Source organism: Macrobrachium nipponense, chromosome 12 (assembly GCF_015104395.2).
Source record: "Macrobrachium nipponense isolate FS-2020 chromosome 12, ASM1510439v2, whole genome shotgun sequence".
In the NCBI taxonomy this organism is placed as follows: domain Eukaryota; kingdom Metazoa; phylum Arthropoda; class Malacostraca; order Decapoda; family Palaemonidae; genus Macrobrachium; species Macrobrachium nipponense.
In genome coordinates this window covers 70,147,474-70,164,843 of record NC_087205.1, presented here as the reverse complement: position 1 = coordinate 70,164,843, position 17,370 = coordinate 70,147,474, and the positions used below count along the sequence as shown (strand labels likewise).

Sequence of the window (17,370 nt, the reverse complement as noted above, 5' to 3'; positions counted from 1 at the left end):
TTACAGTGATCACCTACTACACACATGGCAGTAGTAAATTATACAGTAAAGGTGGGTACACACATGAGAGCCGAACCTTGTATGTGTAACTTGAGATACGCATATTTACAAGGTGTCAAAATGTTGAGGACGAACCGTAAACACGTTAAGCACGTAACTTCATTGCAATCCACTGCGATTATCAGTCTGTCCGGGTTGTTTACCATCGATGGCCACCATGCAAGTAGCAGCTGCCGTGTATATTTATATACATTATTTAATGGAGATGAAGCGAAATAAAAGAAGATGGTGGCAATCAAGGTTATATACTAGAAGGGTAGAATGCAGTGATCGGGAATTACTCGCTGACATGAGATTCCAAGAAGTTTCTGGCCACTACAAAAATTTCACCAGAATGTCTTCGACAGATTTTGAGAATATTATAAAACTGGTATGAGCTATAAGTACTGACTGACTTAAACAAGGGACTCTACTATGGACGACCTTGTTCATAGCCGGTGTCAACTAGTTCAGTAACCTCTGTTGATACGCGTGCAATACAGGTCCCTTCTACACACTGCGTAACGTGCAAAGAGACCTCCCTTTGATTCGGGGCCCAAAAACCGACAATTGCCGTGGGACGGAGGGCGAACGGAGCCTCGAACCTCGTGGGTTCGGGGTTCGGGTTCGAGGAACCGTCCGCACTTGCGTTTTTGTTACAAGAATCGGTTACAATACAAGGTTCTGTTCGCATGTGTGTGCCCACCTTAATAATAACAATATTAATTGTGGAATTCTATGTGTAGTACATTCCAGTATTAATAATGACAATGGTCTATTCTCACGTTATGCAGGGTAAATAAATATGGCAGAAATCAATAGAATTTTTTTTTAAATGTAGTAACAATGACCACATAGCTTCAACTTTTGGTATGTCCCTAACGGTTACATTTTTGGCAGCAATAAACGGTTTGGTGCTGCAAAAGTTTGTAAATCTTGTGATGTATCATTCATGATCCCTCCTGCAAACGGGAAAATGGGCGATATCGGAGAGAGGGAAGGAACCCAACTTCATCAGGCTGGGTAAACACGAACCCAACTTCATCCGGCTGGGTAAACACTTGGACACGCCCAAATACCCCTTCCAACCACAAGCCTCGACCCCAACTTACCCACCCCACCACCCCGCACCCTCGGAAAGCACCACATCCTGTAACATCACTGGCACTAAGATCATTGTAGAGAAATTTCATGAAGTCGGTAGAAAAAAGATATAGACTAAATAGAAAAACGTTGTTGCTGTCATGGAAATTCATGTTGAGTCAGGATGGGATCATTCTCGTGAGAACCACCGCTCGTTAACGCACAAAAGTGCCTGTCACGCAACTTGACGCAAGTCTTGGAGGTATCACTGAATGCACTCGGAATGTTGGCAAGGTTTTGAATTCTGACCGCAACAAGCCAACGCCGCCTGACCACCCCACACACCCTCGCCAGTCTTACCCTCTCCACCGTAGCTAACTATGGCGTAACTGGCGTTCCTCTTATGGCGCATCCACTTTTTCTTGGTCGTTTCTCCCTCTCTCCTATCCCTCATTTTTCCCGCCTGAGTACAACACAATCATTCTCGCCAAGCCGCCTCCTCCTCCTCCTCCTTCCCCACTCTCGCAGGCTGTTGCCAAGTGGCACGAAATGGCGTCCTCCAGACCGTACCGTTCCTTCGGTCATTTCGCAGTCAGCCAGTACACGAAGACCTCAACTCACTCCTCTTTCTATTCCTCTTTCTGTTTTCATTCGTTATTATTATCATCATTTCTACTTCGTGTTCTTGATATGTGTTTTTGTTTCATATGAGCGACAGATTTGCTTTGCTTCTTATTTCATTCATTCATTTAGTCTAACATGATATAGAATAACATTCAGAGGAGTCTTACGCAGCGGCTAGAATTTCACACTTTGTAAATAAAGAAAATAAAATAAAATAGATTGTAGTAAAATTTTTAGTAGCAAGACATATCAATTAACCTCTTAAAATGGCCTGAGAAATGGACGTATGCTTTCAGTGCGCTCACGCTATGCAGCAACTAGTGGAATGTAGGCTATTGTCTCTTAAAAGACGAAGATTTAAGCGACATCAAGACTAATCGGTAACAGCAATATATAATTGCCTTCTCTATTGAGTGAATGCAGTTTCTCTCTCTCTCTCTCTCTCTCTCTCTTCTCTCTCTCTCATGTGCAAAAGCACTGCATACCACGTAACTAATATTCTTTGGATATTTTTACCCCATTTATCTGCTGACCTTACACAAAAAACTTTACAAACATCTTTTACTTTTGCAGAGTATAATGTCATACACATACATTCATACACACAATCACTAGTGGATCCAGAAAAATTTCATTGGGGCACCGGTTTATATATACGTATATATATATATATCTATATATATATATATATATATATATATATATATATGTACTATAGTATAATAGTATATATTATATATATATATATATATATGATATGTATATACACATATATATAGGGTGTAACACGAGTTCATGCAAATATTGTGGGGAATGAAAGAAAAAGTAATTTTGAGCAGAAAATTTTCTATAAACATATGCATTTTAAGGCTTCGTTTGGCGGTGAGGGGCATTTTAAAATATCCGTTATCATTACTGCTGCTTTCTTGTGATGGACTCGGTAGCGAGAAGTAGGGGTAGCCCGAGATGTGCGTGGGAGGAGGGGGGGCGGTTGGTGGTGCTGTAGAGGAGGATGGAGGTATTATGCTGATGTGAATAAAGTATCTCCCAATAAAATGTATTTAGGTTTTGAAAGAAATGCATGCATCATTGAATCTTTTTTCCATCCCTATCAGTGGTATATTAAGCTTTCGTGATATCTCTTTCTAACAGGAACTTGCACCAAATGCAATTCAATAACTGATTGTCACTGAGCAGGGGATGTTTCTTAGACCGACAAATGAAACATTGACATCGAAAACAATATAGTGAGGTCGTATGGTTTACACCGTTAAGGTTATCATTTTTTATAGCATTTTGTGAGTTTCCGATATTTTCTGTAAAATTTAACAATTGGACTCGTTCAACTATCACCAGCTTCATATTGAAATGTAATATAAGGACTATGTTTATGCGGTACTGCTATAATTATTGTGATCAGTGTCGCATATCTTCTTAGTAATGTATGTCAGTGCCGGTAGTGATAAAGGCATTGCCTCGACCCATAACTACTGCTACTACGTTTTTTATCACTTCGTTTCGTTCACGTCAATTTTTCTATATGGAAAACAGTTTTACACAATTATATAACATGATGTTCTAAAAATATCATTCATTACATAAGGTTTCTTCCATCTTTGAAAAGAAATATAGGTTAATAAGGCATGAAGCGTGCGTCAGGCAGGTGAACGAAAAAATATGAAACTGCCAGTAGTAATTTTCTCGCGTTTACGTGAACTCCGCCTCTCTTCCTGTCTAGGGTCATCATTTGGATTTCCTGATCGAAATAGGTGGATGGCCAAGTTTTCCTATACACGCAAATATGAAAAGAGTAATACATATTTGACATTACAGAAGTTTGCATTTTATGCTCCATATACGCCATCGTGTTTTTTTCCTCGACATCCTGAACTAACGCCTTTCCTTGATCAAATGTTATATCATTAAATTGGCTCTTGGTTGGTTAAAAAAAAATTTTGAAAGTTATATGAGTCGTAAGAGAAATTTTAAAAGGTCATCGGATAAAAAAAAACTCATGCTAAACACTAATAGGCCTAAGATTACCTAGCCATGGAAACTCTCTTGTACTACAATACATTTCCTTAAAGCTTCGGGTTTTAGACCTATAATAAGGAAAAGAAGGAAATTGAATGCAATACAACAATATCAGAGATAGGTAACCTCAGATCAAAGTGGAACTGAGAAAATATACTTCGTACTATGCTTTCAAGATCGAAAGATGGAAGAAATCAACTCTCCAAGCATGTCGCTGATATTTTACAATATGGCTGATGGCTAATAACTTTGTGTCTGCAGTAAATATGCATTGCGTACTGCAAATACTATTACACTCACCAATAGCCACAATAAAGAACGTAAAATTTGTGTCAATAGACGGATGTAAAACCGCCAGTTAGAACACATAAGACAAATGTAAAAACGCCAATCATAAAAAATGCAAGTGGTACTAGATTTCTCAACTTGGTAAGACTAAACCGTTTGGCTACTCCAGGAAGACGGTTCTTTCACGCCAAAGTGCAGGAAATTTATTGCTTTAAAAAAAACTGTTCACGATTTTCGAGATATATATTGAAAAAAAATATACTTATCTGAACAAACCTTAGGTTCTTGTTAAGGCAGAGGGTAACTTGACACTTGTCGAAAACGGCGTACGCTGTCTCGTATCCGCTTGCTACCGCAAACCTCTCAAGGTTGATGATCATTCGTGATACCAGTTCAAAAGTAAGATGACTTTCGTAGATAAAATAATTGTTAAGAAAAGGGACTTGTTAATTAATTTAGATTTCCAAAATATTGTAGTAAAAATTATATACATTTGATTCTCTAGATTTTTAAAAAATGCTACGTAAAATAATGAATGAATTCACAAACAAGAAAACGCCTTCTCTTATAATGCTGTGAGCAGTACATACCTGACCATCAGAAAATTTGAATTTGTTGGTTAATTTGAATGGCATAATGTAACTTTAAAAAAAAAGGTAAGGCACCCCTCCAGAATACGAGCTTTCAGAGACACTAAGTATCACAACAGTACTGTATTACCGCATTGCTACAATATATGTCAAGGTCCCTCCCCTGAACGCTGAAAACCGATTTATGGATCTCCGGAACGGTTGAACGGATTTCGATGAAGTTGGACACGATTAGAGACGGTAGTAGGAGACCCGTAAAGCCTGAGTTTTATCCCGGTTGGTTGATATTTCCAGAGTTATATGGTCCAAAGTCGGGGTTTTTGTGTACTCCGGCTGGCTGGGCTTTACATGCCACCAACTACGATGGCGGTTGATATTTAACTCTGGCAAGAAATCTTCCTCCTCTTTGTCATGTTTCGCTGTCCATTATTTGGCAAATCTACGATTATCACAGGAAGACGCTGAGTGATCAAACTCCTTCACAGTACTGAATCTATTTTTACCCAAGTATGAGGGTGCATATTGATACTAGAGGGAGGAATATGGAACACATATGGCGCTCGGGGCTTAAATAGTGTAAACACGTGCGCATATAAACCCATCAGCTTATAGAAGTTACGCTCTCAAAAGACGGCGCCCCAACACTACGTGTTTCAATGTTTTCTAGCTTATTGGCGCCAAACTTGAAACGAACTTTGCCAATGTTTGCGACAGAATAAAAGTTGCTGACAATCGCTCGCACCAAAGTTGAATGGTTTAGATTAAGCTGGCGTTGTGCCAGCACGGACCGTTGCTTATAAAGATATATCAAGGTGCTGAAGAGACTAAGAGGACTGAGGTAGACCTCTGGACTCTGGTTGTACAACAGAAGCGATGATCGTGTAAGACCCCGACACCGGCTCAACGAACACGCGTGACTTCAATGCCAATGCAAAGTTTACTGCTACATTACTAAATCGCGGCGGATGACGTGATCGTGTGATGTCACTCGCAGATTGCTTAAAGAAAATAATGGATTTTTTAAAGCAAAAACGCAAACTTCTGAACACCATCTACAGGAACTTGGAAAAGAAAACCGGTTCAGTAACAGCTTCATATTGTTCTTGAGCATTACATTTTGTTCTCCGCGAATGATGTCAAAGTTGCCTTCAGAATGCAAACGCACTGAGCAAATACACTCATAAGGACTCGCAAATGTCAAGAAAGGTTGAGCGACCGTCTCCGCCTCTACTCCCTGACCAGAATAGAGATGACATACTTTGCCAGTTACCAGTGGCTTGGACGGATTTTGCGTGGCCTGGGCGGGCGGTGGGGAAGGGGAGAGGACAAGAAAAATACCGTTTGCAGTGTTGCTTTCGATCTTGGCTTTATGAAGGTTCTTTCTGGTGGCGCTTTTTAAGCACAATTAAATGTTATGAGTTTCCAGTCTGCCTTCGAACACCGGAGCGGCTCTTACGTCTATTATTTTTCATTTCTTTTTCGCGCCTGTTCATTTATTCTGACTTTATCTCCACAGTGGATGAAGGCTCAAATAAGCCATTCGGATATTGAGCATTCCTACACTATGAGGCTATTATCGCCTACAGGCTGACATGACAACGCCCCTCCCACGATGAGCAGGAGTAGGATTGTCCGTTGAGCCACGATCTCGAATTCCGGTAACTGTCCTCTTCTCAAACATATGAAGAACTTGCATTTTTTGGTTGTCACAAAAACCAAATTTGTTTGAGCGTGCTTCCACTGCGATGTAGAGTTTTCTGTCAAATACAAATCTAAATGCACCGTGTACTGCCTTGATTTTATTTTGAATGGGCAGATGTAATGACAAATCTCCCAAATTCCAAACCTTTTTGAGTAATTCACGATACCAAGTCCATAACGCTTCGTGGATTAAAATCTATTGGATCATTTAGTCACTACGATATTAAAACTTTATCAAAAATATATATATATTTATGTTTTGATTATTTAGTGACAAAAAATAGTTTAGTGACTAAATGATCCACAGGATTTCAATTCATGAAGTGTTTATATGGCAACATTATGGTATCAAATATCACATGAGAAATTATACAGGAGTAAATATTCTTCAAGAACGGTTCAAACTTCCAGTGATGAAGGGCAGTGAGAAGGCATTCGGAGCCTTTACCAAAGTGAATATCTGATAAACAGATACCTGAAGGCGGAGCATCCGTAGGGTGATAAGGAGCGCCGTGAGAAGACCCTTTGTTTGAAGTGTAGAGTTGGGGCTTTTTCGATACAGGGGATGGGCGTGGCACAGAGGAGGGTACCGAGTCTCTCTCTCTCTCTCTCTCTCTCTCTCTCTCTCTCTCTCTCTCTCTCTCTCTCTCTCTCTCTGTACTTTTATGTATGCGTAACTGTCGACAAACGCACTTTTCATGTAGCAATTACATGATATATATCCCGTAAAACTGTGATTGTTGGTAGTTTCATACATCATAACATTTAATGTACTTTATTTCAGCTTATGTGCATGAATAAAATTAGGAAGTGAATACATGCAAATCAACAAAATACATAAGCACGGAGGGCTTCGAACACTGATGAACGAGAAGAATGTTAAAAGAAAATCGACGTGAAAAAAAAAAATGGTCGCAGAAGCAACTGCCTATTTCTCGTCTTCTTGTATTTCACCCAGTGCTCTGCTCTCTTGGCCTGACGAGACATTCATTCACTCGACGTTTTCTTTTCAGTTTCACGTATTCCACTTTTCCTATGCCTCGTTTGCCTCTGTTATTCTAGGCAAGAACAGCGAACGTAGTTTGATAAGATGAAAAGTGACTTAAAACCTGCAAAATCACTCGCATATATCACTTTAAGGATGAATTGTAAATTGAGCTGAATTTAAAAAAACGGCTGGCAAAGCAAAGTGAAAGCGTTGACTAGTTCGTGAACCAAGGTCTATATATACAGAGTATTCTATAGACTTATCGCGAACGTCCCACTTCTGGCGGTAAGGCGTCATCATACAGCAGTTAATAAAAATGTCAATCATAAATAAAAACTACTTCATGACTATCCGTCCTGAAATATCAGCTAAAGGACGCTTCATCGCAATATGAAGGAGATCTTTATATATTTCCAGTCGAAGACCCTACCGTTTATTTCCCAGTCGGCAACTTCCATTTCGGAACAGACTGCGGAGAAAAGTGAGGAAAATGCGTGAGAGGCCGCACCTTCTTATTCCGCAAGTTTTGAAGCAGTAGTATCCGCTTCGGCCATATGAGGTTTCAGCTACTTTTCCGTCTCTTTTCTTACGCCATACTCTCGCAACCAGCATCGAACTCAACAGAAAAAAACGAAAAAAGAATACTACTACAAACCTGTCAGTTGCTTCGAGTAACACAACAGATGTGGATGGACGTGTCACACACAACGCTGGTGTAGAGGGACTGCTGGTGTATGTGTAAACTAAGCCACAACTCGCGCGGCGGAGTCGCGCCTTCCCTTCGCAGGTGGGTGGGCATTCGCATAACGCGCCTCGCTTTGCGTTGTTAATGTTATCGTACAGCGACGTGTAGCCTTGTCAGACCTTAGTCAAGTGTGACAGTTGGGCGAATGACCTATTTATGTTTTGTTATTTCATTATTTGTATTCATTTGTGCTAGTGGTACTATCAGGGTTAGGTTATGTAACCTAAACATCACAAACCAAGTGGCGGAAAAGCGGCGCCTCGTGACCCCGAGAGTTCGTCTCTGTCAACAAATTCTTGAGTCTCGTGAAGAACGAAATTCCGGTGTTTTGTATTCGGACAGCCACTTGCAAATTCTGTCTCCATTCATGTAAAACAGCGAGTGACTTTATTTAAGCTTAATTGTAAAAAACAAAAAAAAACAAAAGTTGCTGATTGCTCTTCTGATTTCTCATATAATGTTTATCATATTCAAGAGCGTTGAGAGGGGCTGGGTCAGCATAATTAAATTGGGTCATTTTTAAGGGCTTAAAAGCAAATTTTTAGTTTGTTGAGGAAATAATGATTTTCGTGGCTGAAAATGAAAGTAATGCAGGTAAGTTTGATAAACAAAATATACTGGGAATAGGATATTGCCTTTAGGTGATAACAAATGGCCGAAGAGTGCAGATACGCAAGTGGAGTGGAAGGAGAGTACATGAAGTTCAAGGATTATATTTGGTTATTAGGTCAGCAGGGAGTCTTGTATATATGGTTGCTTGGGAAGGAAACATTAAAGAGGTTCATAGTCAAGTGATGAAATTATAAATTTAATTAAAGAAAACCTTAGATTGTATTGAGTTTTAGGACTGAACCATGTAAAGGTATTCATACGATGAATAACCAAGCAAATGTAGAGCGGGAAGAAAGTAAAAGTAGAGTAAAGGAAGTTGTGATGAGCAAATGACAAATGTAGAGAATGAAGTTTGAAGAACTCAAGTCCTTGTGAGGAAGAGCTGTTGAAAGGAGAGGGAAGAGGAGAGACAGATCTGACTAAATTTTAAGTTGAAGGGGTTAGAAAGAAAGAAAGAGGAAAGAAGCACCAAACATAAAGTGCATATAGAAATTACTGCACCTAACTAACATACGTGGAACTGAAGTGCTCAGATGATAAATGCAAATGGGAATAGTGTGGAAATTTATTGGAAACAAATTGTTTACAAAATATACGTTGAGAAGAAGCATTGAAAGTTATAAATGTTGAGACAAAGCTGTGGTAAAATAGTTTATACATGAGCTTACTTGACAAGATAGATCAGTGTGTTCAGAATTAGTTTTGCCACGGAAGAACGAAGGACGAAAAGGTTCCCTACAATATATGTATAATTCTGCAGTCTTTGGGGGGAGGAGAGGGTGGAAGGGTTGGCTATTTGGTTTACGAGAGGCGTTAGAATGGAGGGGCCTTATCAGTGAAGCGTAAAATTTAGTGTAGGAGTGTAAAAGGCTGATGCTGTGGATATTGCCTCCACAGAGTGCTTGTTCTTGATACTGTACTTAAAAGTTGAACACGTTAGTAACTTATATTTTGTATTTTCTCTCAGACACCTCTTGTTAAGGAGAATGTAAAAATCTTTCACTAGTTCCTGCAGTTTCTTTTCTCTATCCAGAGTCCGTGCTGTCATCTGCAAACATCAACCAGTCACATTACATTTTCCGAGTCATTAAATTCTTACTTATCTCAATCTTTTCTCTACCTCCCATCACATCTATCCATTTAGATAGTGAACAGCCACAGAGACATATCGCCTCTTTGTGTCAGGTCCACTTTTATACCAAACCAGTCCCTCTTCCGTCAACATATTCGCAACAACTCATTCCACATACCAAACACTCAACTCCCTGGACATTGCCTCGAATGGTTCAGTTCTCACCTAATAATGCGAAATCAAATACTTGATCCACACTTCACTTCCCAGTTTGAACTCACAATGTCATTCTTCAGTCAATCTTGCTTTCGCGATTAAAATCCTTCATACACATACCCTAATATTGTAGATGATGTTCTGTCCCTATATTTCTCCATTTCTCCTTACACATCTCTCCTTATAGGGATGGTTCACAAGTTGTTTTGAATGTGGTTGTGGGCTCTATGATCTTCTGCACCCAAACTGCAACCCACCATAATTGACTATCTACCAGACTTCGAATATATTGCTGAGTTTAACAGATGCACGTTTGGTTTATCAAAACAAGTTCTTGCTCTCTCAGAAATCGAACCTGATATTTTTTGCAATTGAGACAAGCATCACAGACATTGGATAAGGAGAACCTAATGTGTATTGTTGAGGATTTAAGCTAGAACCAAGGCAAAATAATTAATTTTAGAAGGAAATTCAGACATTGTCTTCAGTTGACTCCAATTGGCTGCCTTAAAATTAATCCCCACAGGAATGCAGCAGGGTCCCGTGATTCAGACTTTGTGTGGGGCTTATAGTGGAAGGAGAAAGTGGACGACCTTGTGCAGGACACGTGGGAAGAGAGCTGTAAGCGAGGTTATAAAGCTAGGAGACAACCAATGATCCTTCTTACAACATCGTCTGCTGCCAAGATGTTCACTCTTCTTCCCCCCCCCCCTCGACCTCCCTTTCATCTGGAGGACCCCCATGTGTTCATTTACATGGCACTAACCCCTGATCAGCAATTTGGAAGAAAACAAGACCACAGATGCCCAGTTATTGTAATGGAGTCATTTCGAGCACAGTCATTTATTGTTTTTTGCCTCTTGTCTGTACTTCCTTTTCGTTTTTCCAAGGCAACTTTCCCTGTATTGGCTGAGCATCGCAGTCCTTATTTTTGGTTACCATAACGCAGTTCCCCATTGCTACTATCGATGCTGTAAATAATTCCCCTTGTGATGCTAGTAGTGATATAAATCTAATTGTGATATTCCAACCTAGACTACATCAGGAAGTAACGTTGTTGTTTCATGCTAAACATCCCCTTAGTTAATTTAACAACGCAGTATACTCTTCTGTATAAGTTCCCAGTCATTCTATATCCCTGTGAGTGGACTTTGAAGTGAAATAATTAGAGTGAATTGTGATTGACGTTCCCCACTTGTCTTTTGCGTTAGTACTGATCCTAGAATGCATTATCTTTTCAGATACAAATATCTTGCCTAGTTGTGAGAGGAAACTTGGAATCCCTTGGAAGCGAAGCCAGGACTATTCAGCAACTCACTGTGCGCAAAGATTGTTTCTGGATCATTTCCCAGTCACATGCCCCGGTTGATCTCTAATCAACCACCTATCATTTAATTTCTGGACCCATTCGAGTCCCTGCAACTTTTAAGGTGTAAATTGCTTACTCACGTATTTTAGTGTAAATATAGTTCAGTTAAATAAATTTTCTAGAGTTATATATCATTTTTTCCCCTCCATTGATACTGTCCTTCAGCCGTAGATTTTTATGTTGCCGTTCTCTAGTAAGGCATTTTAGGAGAGCCAGAAAGTCACTTTCAAAGGTTTTCAGATACCAAGAACGAGAATTATATATATATTATATATATATATATATATATATGTGTGTGTGTGTGTGTGTGCGTGTGTGTATAGACATATGCGTGTGTGTGTGTGCATGAATCAGGCTTATGTACAACACGTTTCTGTTTAAACATAGACGTATTTCTTGCATCCTCTGTTACGTAAATTCCTGCCTACCACATTGGGAAAGCAGCCTCAGCATACCACCACTCAACAGCTCATTGTTTTTAGATGTGTGTGGCATCATTGTGCGACAAAGGTCCTGTGAGTGCAAATTCCTACCCGTAGGGTTTCGGATTTCACAGTCAAATTTATGGCAGAGTTTGCGTGATCGGTGAAGGGAGGTGTTCTTAGGCATTTTTAAAGGCAGAAGCTGACGGGACAAGCAGCTTAGTATCCTCGTGCAATATAACCCGATGAAAGTAAGGATGAGGAGGGAGGACAAAGAGTGATACTCAGTCTCGAAAAGATGCAATAGACTTGACTTCCCATTGGACAGAAAACCATAGGAACCTTGGAAAACAGAAGGAACAGCCTTCCAAAGCTTGCTCTCCGCAATCAAATATATTTGTTTGCGTTTCTACCACATAAGAAGTTTTTATTATCAAGACGATCTCGTCTTTGTTGCCATTACTGCGGAAGCTATAAGGAAGGAATGTGAAATTACTATTGTTGAAACGCTGATTTATGATCTTTTATATCATTTTCAATTAATACAGACCTTGTCATCCCAAAACTTTCATTATATATATATATATATATATATAATATATATATATATATATATATATATATATATATATATATACATAGTTCCAGATTTAATCTACTAGATCAATCACTTTTAGATGACAGGGAAATAAATTTGAAAGTGATTTTAAAACATCCGTGAAAAATAAAGTTTCAAATTAACATCCTTGAAAAATTAATATTTCAATTTTAATTTCTTTATATTACAAGATTTAATATATCTATATTATATATATATATATATATATATATATATATATATATATATGTGTGTGTGTGTGTGTGTGTGTATATATATATATATATATATATATATATATATATATATATTATTACTTCCCCCCCCCTTTTATTAAACTACACAAATCATAAACCCTTACCTGTCGTCAATGGTGTCCTCTGTCTGCAACTATGTCATTAGGCTATTAAGATCTCGTAAGTATAAACATATACTATTTATTACCCAAAGCAGTTGAATATAAAATAGAACAAAATGATTAACAAGTCATAATGACAGAAAACCCAAATCTGCCCATAAAGAAACCAGTAAGTTAACATTCTACCCTCCTGACTAAGAATTCACTCCCAGACCCAAAATGTCAATAAGTTCATCATATAGTCAGGTTAGAGATTCCTGCCTCTAAATTAGCCATGGAATAGGACCCATCTGTAATAAAGATAATAATGGATAAAAGATACACTACACACATCGTCGAATACACAAAAGTTTAAGAACTCCTAGCGCACAAATAGTGATCAGTATAGCATCTAACATGATCATTAATATTGGTATAGTGTAACGTTTGTCGAAGAAGAAGAATTGATGCTTGTCACTATCCTCCAGCGGCGGGACTGTAACGGTCTCCACTGTAGGTGGAATTCGAACCGCCTCATGGTTTCCATGTAAGTGTTTATGAAACACTTTTGTGGACGAGTTGTAGACACGCCGACTAAGTACCATGAAGAAATCCGAGAGAACCCTGCAGGAACCATCAAACAGCTGGGATCCCTGTAGGACGAGTGAATTGTTGTAGACGCAGGTCGAGTGCGTAAACCAACTCGAAACAACTCAGCACGCGCCATTATTCAGCGTCTGCGACCCTCGTGAGTGTATATAACACCCTCTCGTCGCGAAACTGTAGATTCGACGTTTTCTACTGAAGGAAACGTGGTCACCACTCCGTTATCAAGGAAATATCCCGTGACTTCTATGCAAGTGCTACTCGCACCCGCCTCATCGAAGACTGTTGACTCCTGATATATCCCAGAATGTATCCTGAGATGATATATCGAAAACATTTCATCCTTTGCAAAGGCAGTCCATAGAAACACCATTCGTGTGCAGACTCGACTCGACCTCTGGTACTGTAGAACGAAGTCGTCTCCATTGCCATCATCAAGTAGAGTTGGGAATTCTCTAAAGTCATTGAGAGTCCGTATTTAAAAGGTCTACATGGTCATAAAATAACTAGTCTTGCTTTACCCCACAAATCCGTCATTAATTAATATACTCAATCTACTAGTCAAATATTAAAAATTCCTCACTAAACCAAATATAATCTTTACCACCTGAATCCTCACAAATAATCCCATATCTGACAAACACACTATCAAAAGAGAACCCATAATGTCTAAAAGCAAACACCCCTTTATGGTTTATATAACTAGCCTCCATAAAATATAATGCCAAACACCCCTTCTATCCAACTCACATACCCTGACAAATTATATCTCCTATCTAAAAGAAAAATGCTATTAGAGCTTAACCCTCATTACAACATCTCTCGTAAGAACAGAAAAGAAAGAAAAAAAAAGAGAGAAAAAAAATAAGATAATAACAACAATAATAAGTGAGCTTTCCCCCATTACACTGCGCACATAAGAGAAAAAGAAACATATATAATTCAATATCTTTCCCAAAACGGAATGTGCACCGTTACGGAATCTGCTACCGCAGCAATCCCATCGACCAGAAACGACCGGAAAAGAATCCCCTTACATGATGCGTTCCCGTGGAATGCCATAATCAGCATCTACAAGAATGGTGCAAATCCCCGAGTAATCAATTCCGAAGGGAAAAATCCGCAACCGGATTCATTGCAGCAACATTAGCAAAAAATCCACCTGTGAACACTTCATGTGCTTCGAACTGCAGCATAGTCAGACTCGCAATGCCAGAAACTCATGATTCTCAAAAAAAAATGTTCTGTACTGAAACTACATCAGCATATTCCACAGAACTATCTCCAGGATATGACCAAGGTGCTCAAAGATTGTCTCGAAGACATAATTCACCCAAACGATACTGTCCAATTATATAAAAAATTATCACCTATTCGGGACAAAAAACTACGATAAACTCATAATTCAGCAATTATATGCCTCCAAAAATATCATCTCCCCAGGCCTCGTAATGCAGTAATGCCACTCGCCTCCAATTAGTCACGAAACCAAAAAGAAAGAACCACAGAACTCTTCTCTTGGCTCGAAAAAACTCCAGGAATTCAACTCAAGAAAAAATCATTACCATAAAAAAGGTCACCCGCCAAAGATTAATGCCATTTCCATATATATAAATCATCATCTTAATAATAACACCACTCCAGTGATATAAATATTTCCTCCATTTAATTAATGACCCCACGCCAAAAAAATCATCCCCCCTCCAAAAAAATTGTCGTTAAATCATAAGTGCCCACAACATTACCCGAATTATATAAAACCCCAATGTCATCTATTCGGCTCGTGAAACCCCAAAAATTCAGCCCAAATATCATACACGCAGGAATAATCACATGTTTATCATCACGTTTCTCAGCTAAAGCAAAAATTTGCCGTATTTCAACACGTCCCCACGTAAAATATTAACCCCGAAATCTTACACCAAAGCGCCGCAGATTCGCGCATAATAGGAAAAAAAAACCGTAGAAGGAAATAAAAGAGAAAAAAGACCGTGAAGGCATTCTGCCATCAAATCGCAAAAAACAGACAGCAAGAAAAGAAAGGATAAAAAAAATGCAATTGCGCGACAATATATTAATCACCACAACCAATTCTTTTCAATTTCAAGATATGTGTTGACCTCGACTGACCTGTTTTTTCATTTAAGACTACAAATCTGTTTCCAATTTTCTCTTCAATGACTTTAAAAGGACCTTCAAACTTCGGGCCTAGTTTGTAATTTAACTTATTTCTCACGTTAAGTTTTAAAAATACCTTGTCTCCGACATTGATCTTGGGATCAGATGATTTACTATTACTCTTCTGTACCATATCTCTGGTTGTGGATTCGAGATTATGGCTGAGACACGCGTGTCTCTCTCTCGCTGTGGATATCAACGCCTCGACCATATCCTCCCCATGATGAGGCATTGTTAGCAAATCAAATGTGCCTCGTGCTGGACAACCAAACAAAGCTTCAAATGGGGACATGTTAATTGAATCACTAACCATAGTGTTAATACTATATCTAACAACATTAATATATCTGTCCCAATTCTTATCATCACCACCTACAGTTTTCCTGAGAGCCTCGAGCACTTTCCTGTTTGCTCGTTCGCACAACCCATTAGCCTCGGGTCTGTATGGAATAATTGTCACTTTCTGTATCCCCATGACTTCAGCTAAACATTCCAAGGTTTTGTTCACAAATTCCCTCCCATTGTCGGTTAATAGAACTTCGGGTGAGCCATATCTGCAAATGATACCATTGAAAAACGCTATGGCTACTTCTTCGGCCGTTTTATGCTTAAGTGGGAAAATTTCTACTATCCTTGTAAGTTCATCTATTATCACTAACAAGTACTTGTTCGCATATCTAGACTCACAAAAGTTCCCTAAGATATCCATATGTATTCTCTGAAAAGGTCTACTCGGTATAGGATACGATCCTAATTTGCATGAAGTTGTCCTTGCAGGCTTACATGCGTTGCACACCATACAATTCCTTACAAAATTTTCCACATCTTTCCCCATATTTTTCCAAATGTATTTAGCACGAACCTCATCATACGTTTTTTCTATTCCCAAGTGAGGATTACCGAACCTGCAATGAACTATATCCAAAACCACTGGAATTAGGACCTTCGGAATTACGATGTGTCGTATCTCCTTTACTTTCACTGATTCTCAACTTATATTTAATTTTCCTAACCAATAGATTACCTTCTAACTCCAAACCCGAAAAAGGCAACTTATAATGTTTCCTGACTAATTCCCCTCTTAGAAACGATTTGCATCTGCTAAAATCTCGTCTTCATCTTGCCTTTGCTCTAGGAGAGGTATATCCCATTGTATGGTTTCGTTAGTGACTTGGGCGACTTGGAAACCTTCCGTGTCATGACAACTCCTGCTGAGAGCATCAGCAACAACGTTAAATTTGCCCTCTATATATTTGAGCTTTGCATCAAAATCTCTGATAGTTAAAAACCATCGAGCTCTTTTGGACGACAAATCAGGTTTATTAAAAAGATCTAGTAATGGTTTGTGGTCTGTAAGAACTTCTACTTTATTCCCCATCAGTAACATTTTAAAATGAACTAAGCTCGACACTATTGCAAAGGCTTCTTTATCTATGGTGGCCATGGACTTCTCGTTGCTGCCCTTTGTCCTGAACTTCCTGCTATAAAAAGCTATAGGATGAAACTTCCCATCAAACTTTTGCATAAGGCAAAGCACCTATACCTTCCTGGCTTGCATCAGTCACTAATGTAAAAGGTTCTCTAAAATCTGGAAACTTCAAAACGGGGGATTCATTAGCGCGTCCTTGAGCTTTTGAAAACTCTCCGCCTGGGGTTCCTTCCATTGAAATTGAACGTCTTCCCACAACACATCAGTTAGGGGAGCTGCTATATTAGAGAACCCTTTCACAAACCTCCTAAAGAAACCGGCGATACCCAGGAATGACTTAATCTCTTTCTTTGATCTGGGGGTGCGAAAATTCGTTATTGCTTTGACTTTATCGTCATTTACTCTAACCACTTCCTTAGATATGACGTGACCTAGATAC

The 17,370-nt window shown here is 39.0% G+C and overlaps 1 protein-coding gene across 4 annotated transcripts in view; it reads right to left on the bottom strand.

Moving 5' to 3' along the window:
• LOC135224592 (uncharacterized) overlaps positions 1-17,370 on the bottom strand; it is a 68,554-nt gene that overhangs the window by 23,775 nt on the left and 27,409 nt on the right. Inside the window, exon 1 of one of the 4 annotated variants that reach the window (XM_064263731.1) lies at positions 8,003-8,155. The exons of 1 other annotated variant lie outside the window; for it this stretch is intronic. Coding sequence is in view for 2 of the 3 variants with exons in the window: in XM_064263728.1 (XP_064119798.1) it covers positions 7,778-7,959 (182 nt within the window). In the remaining variant the exon portion in view is untranslated. 2 more of the 4 variants (XM_064263728.1, XM_064263730.1) reach the window with 2 other exon arrangements.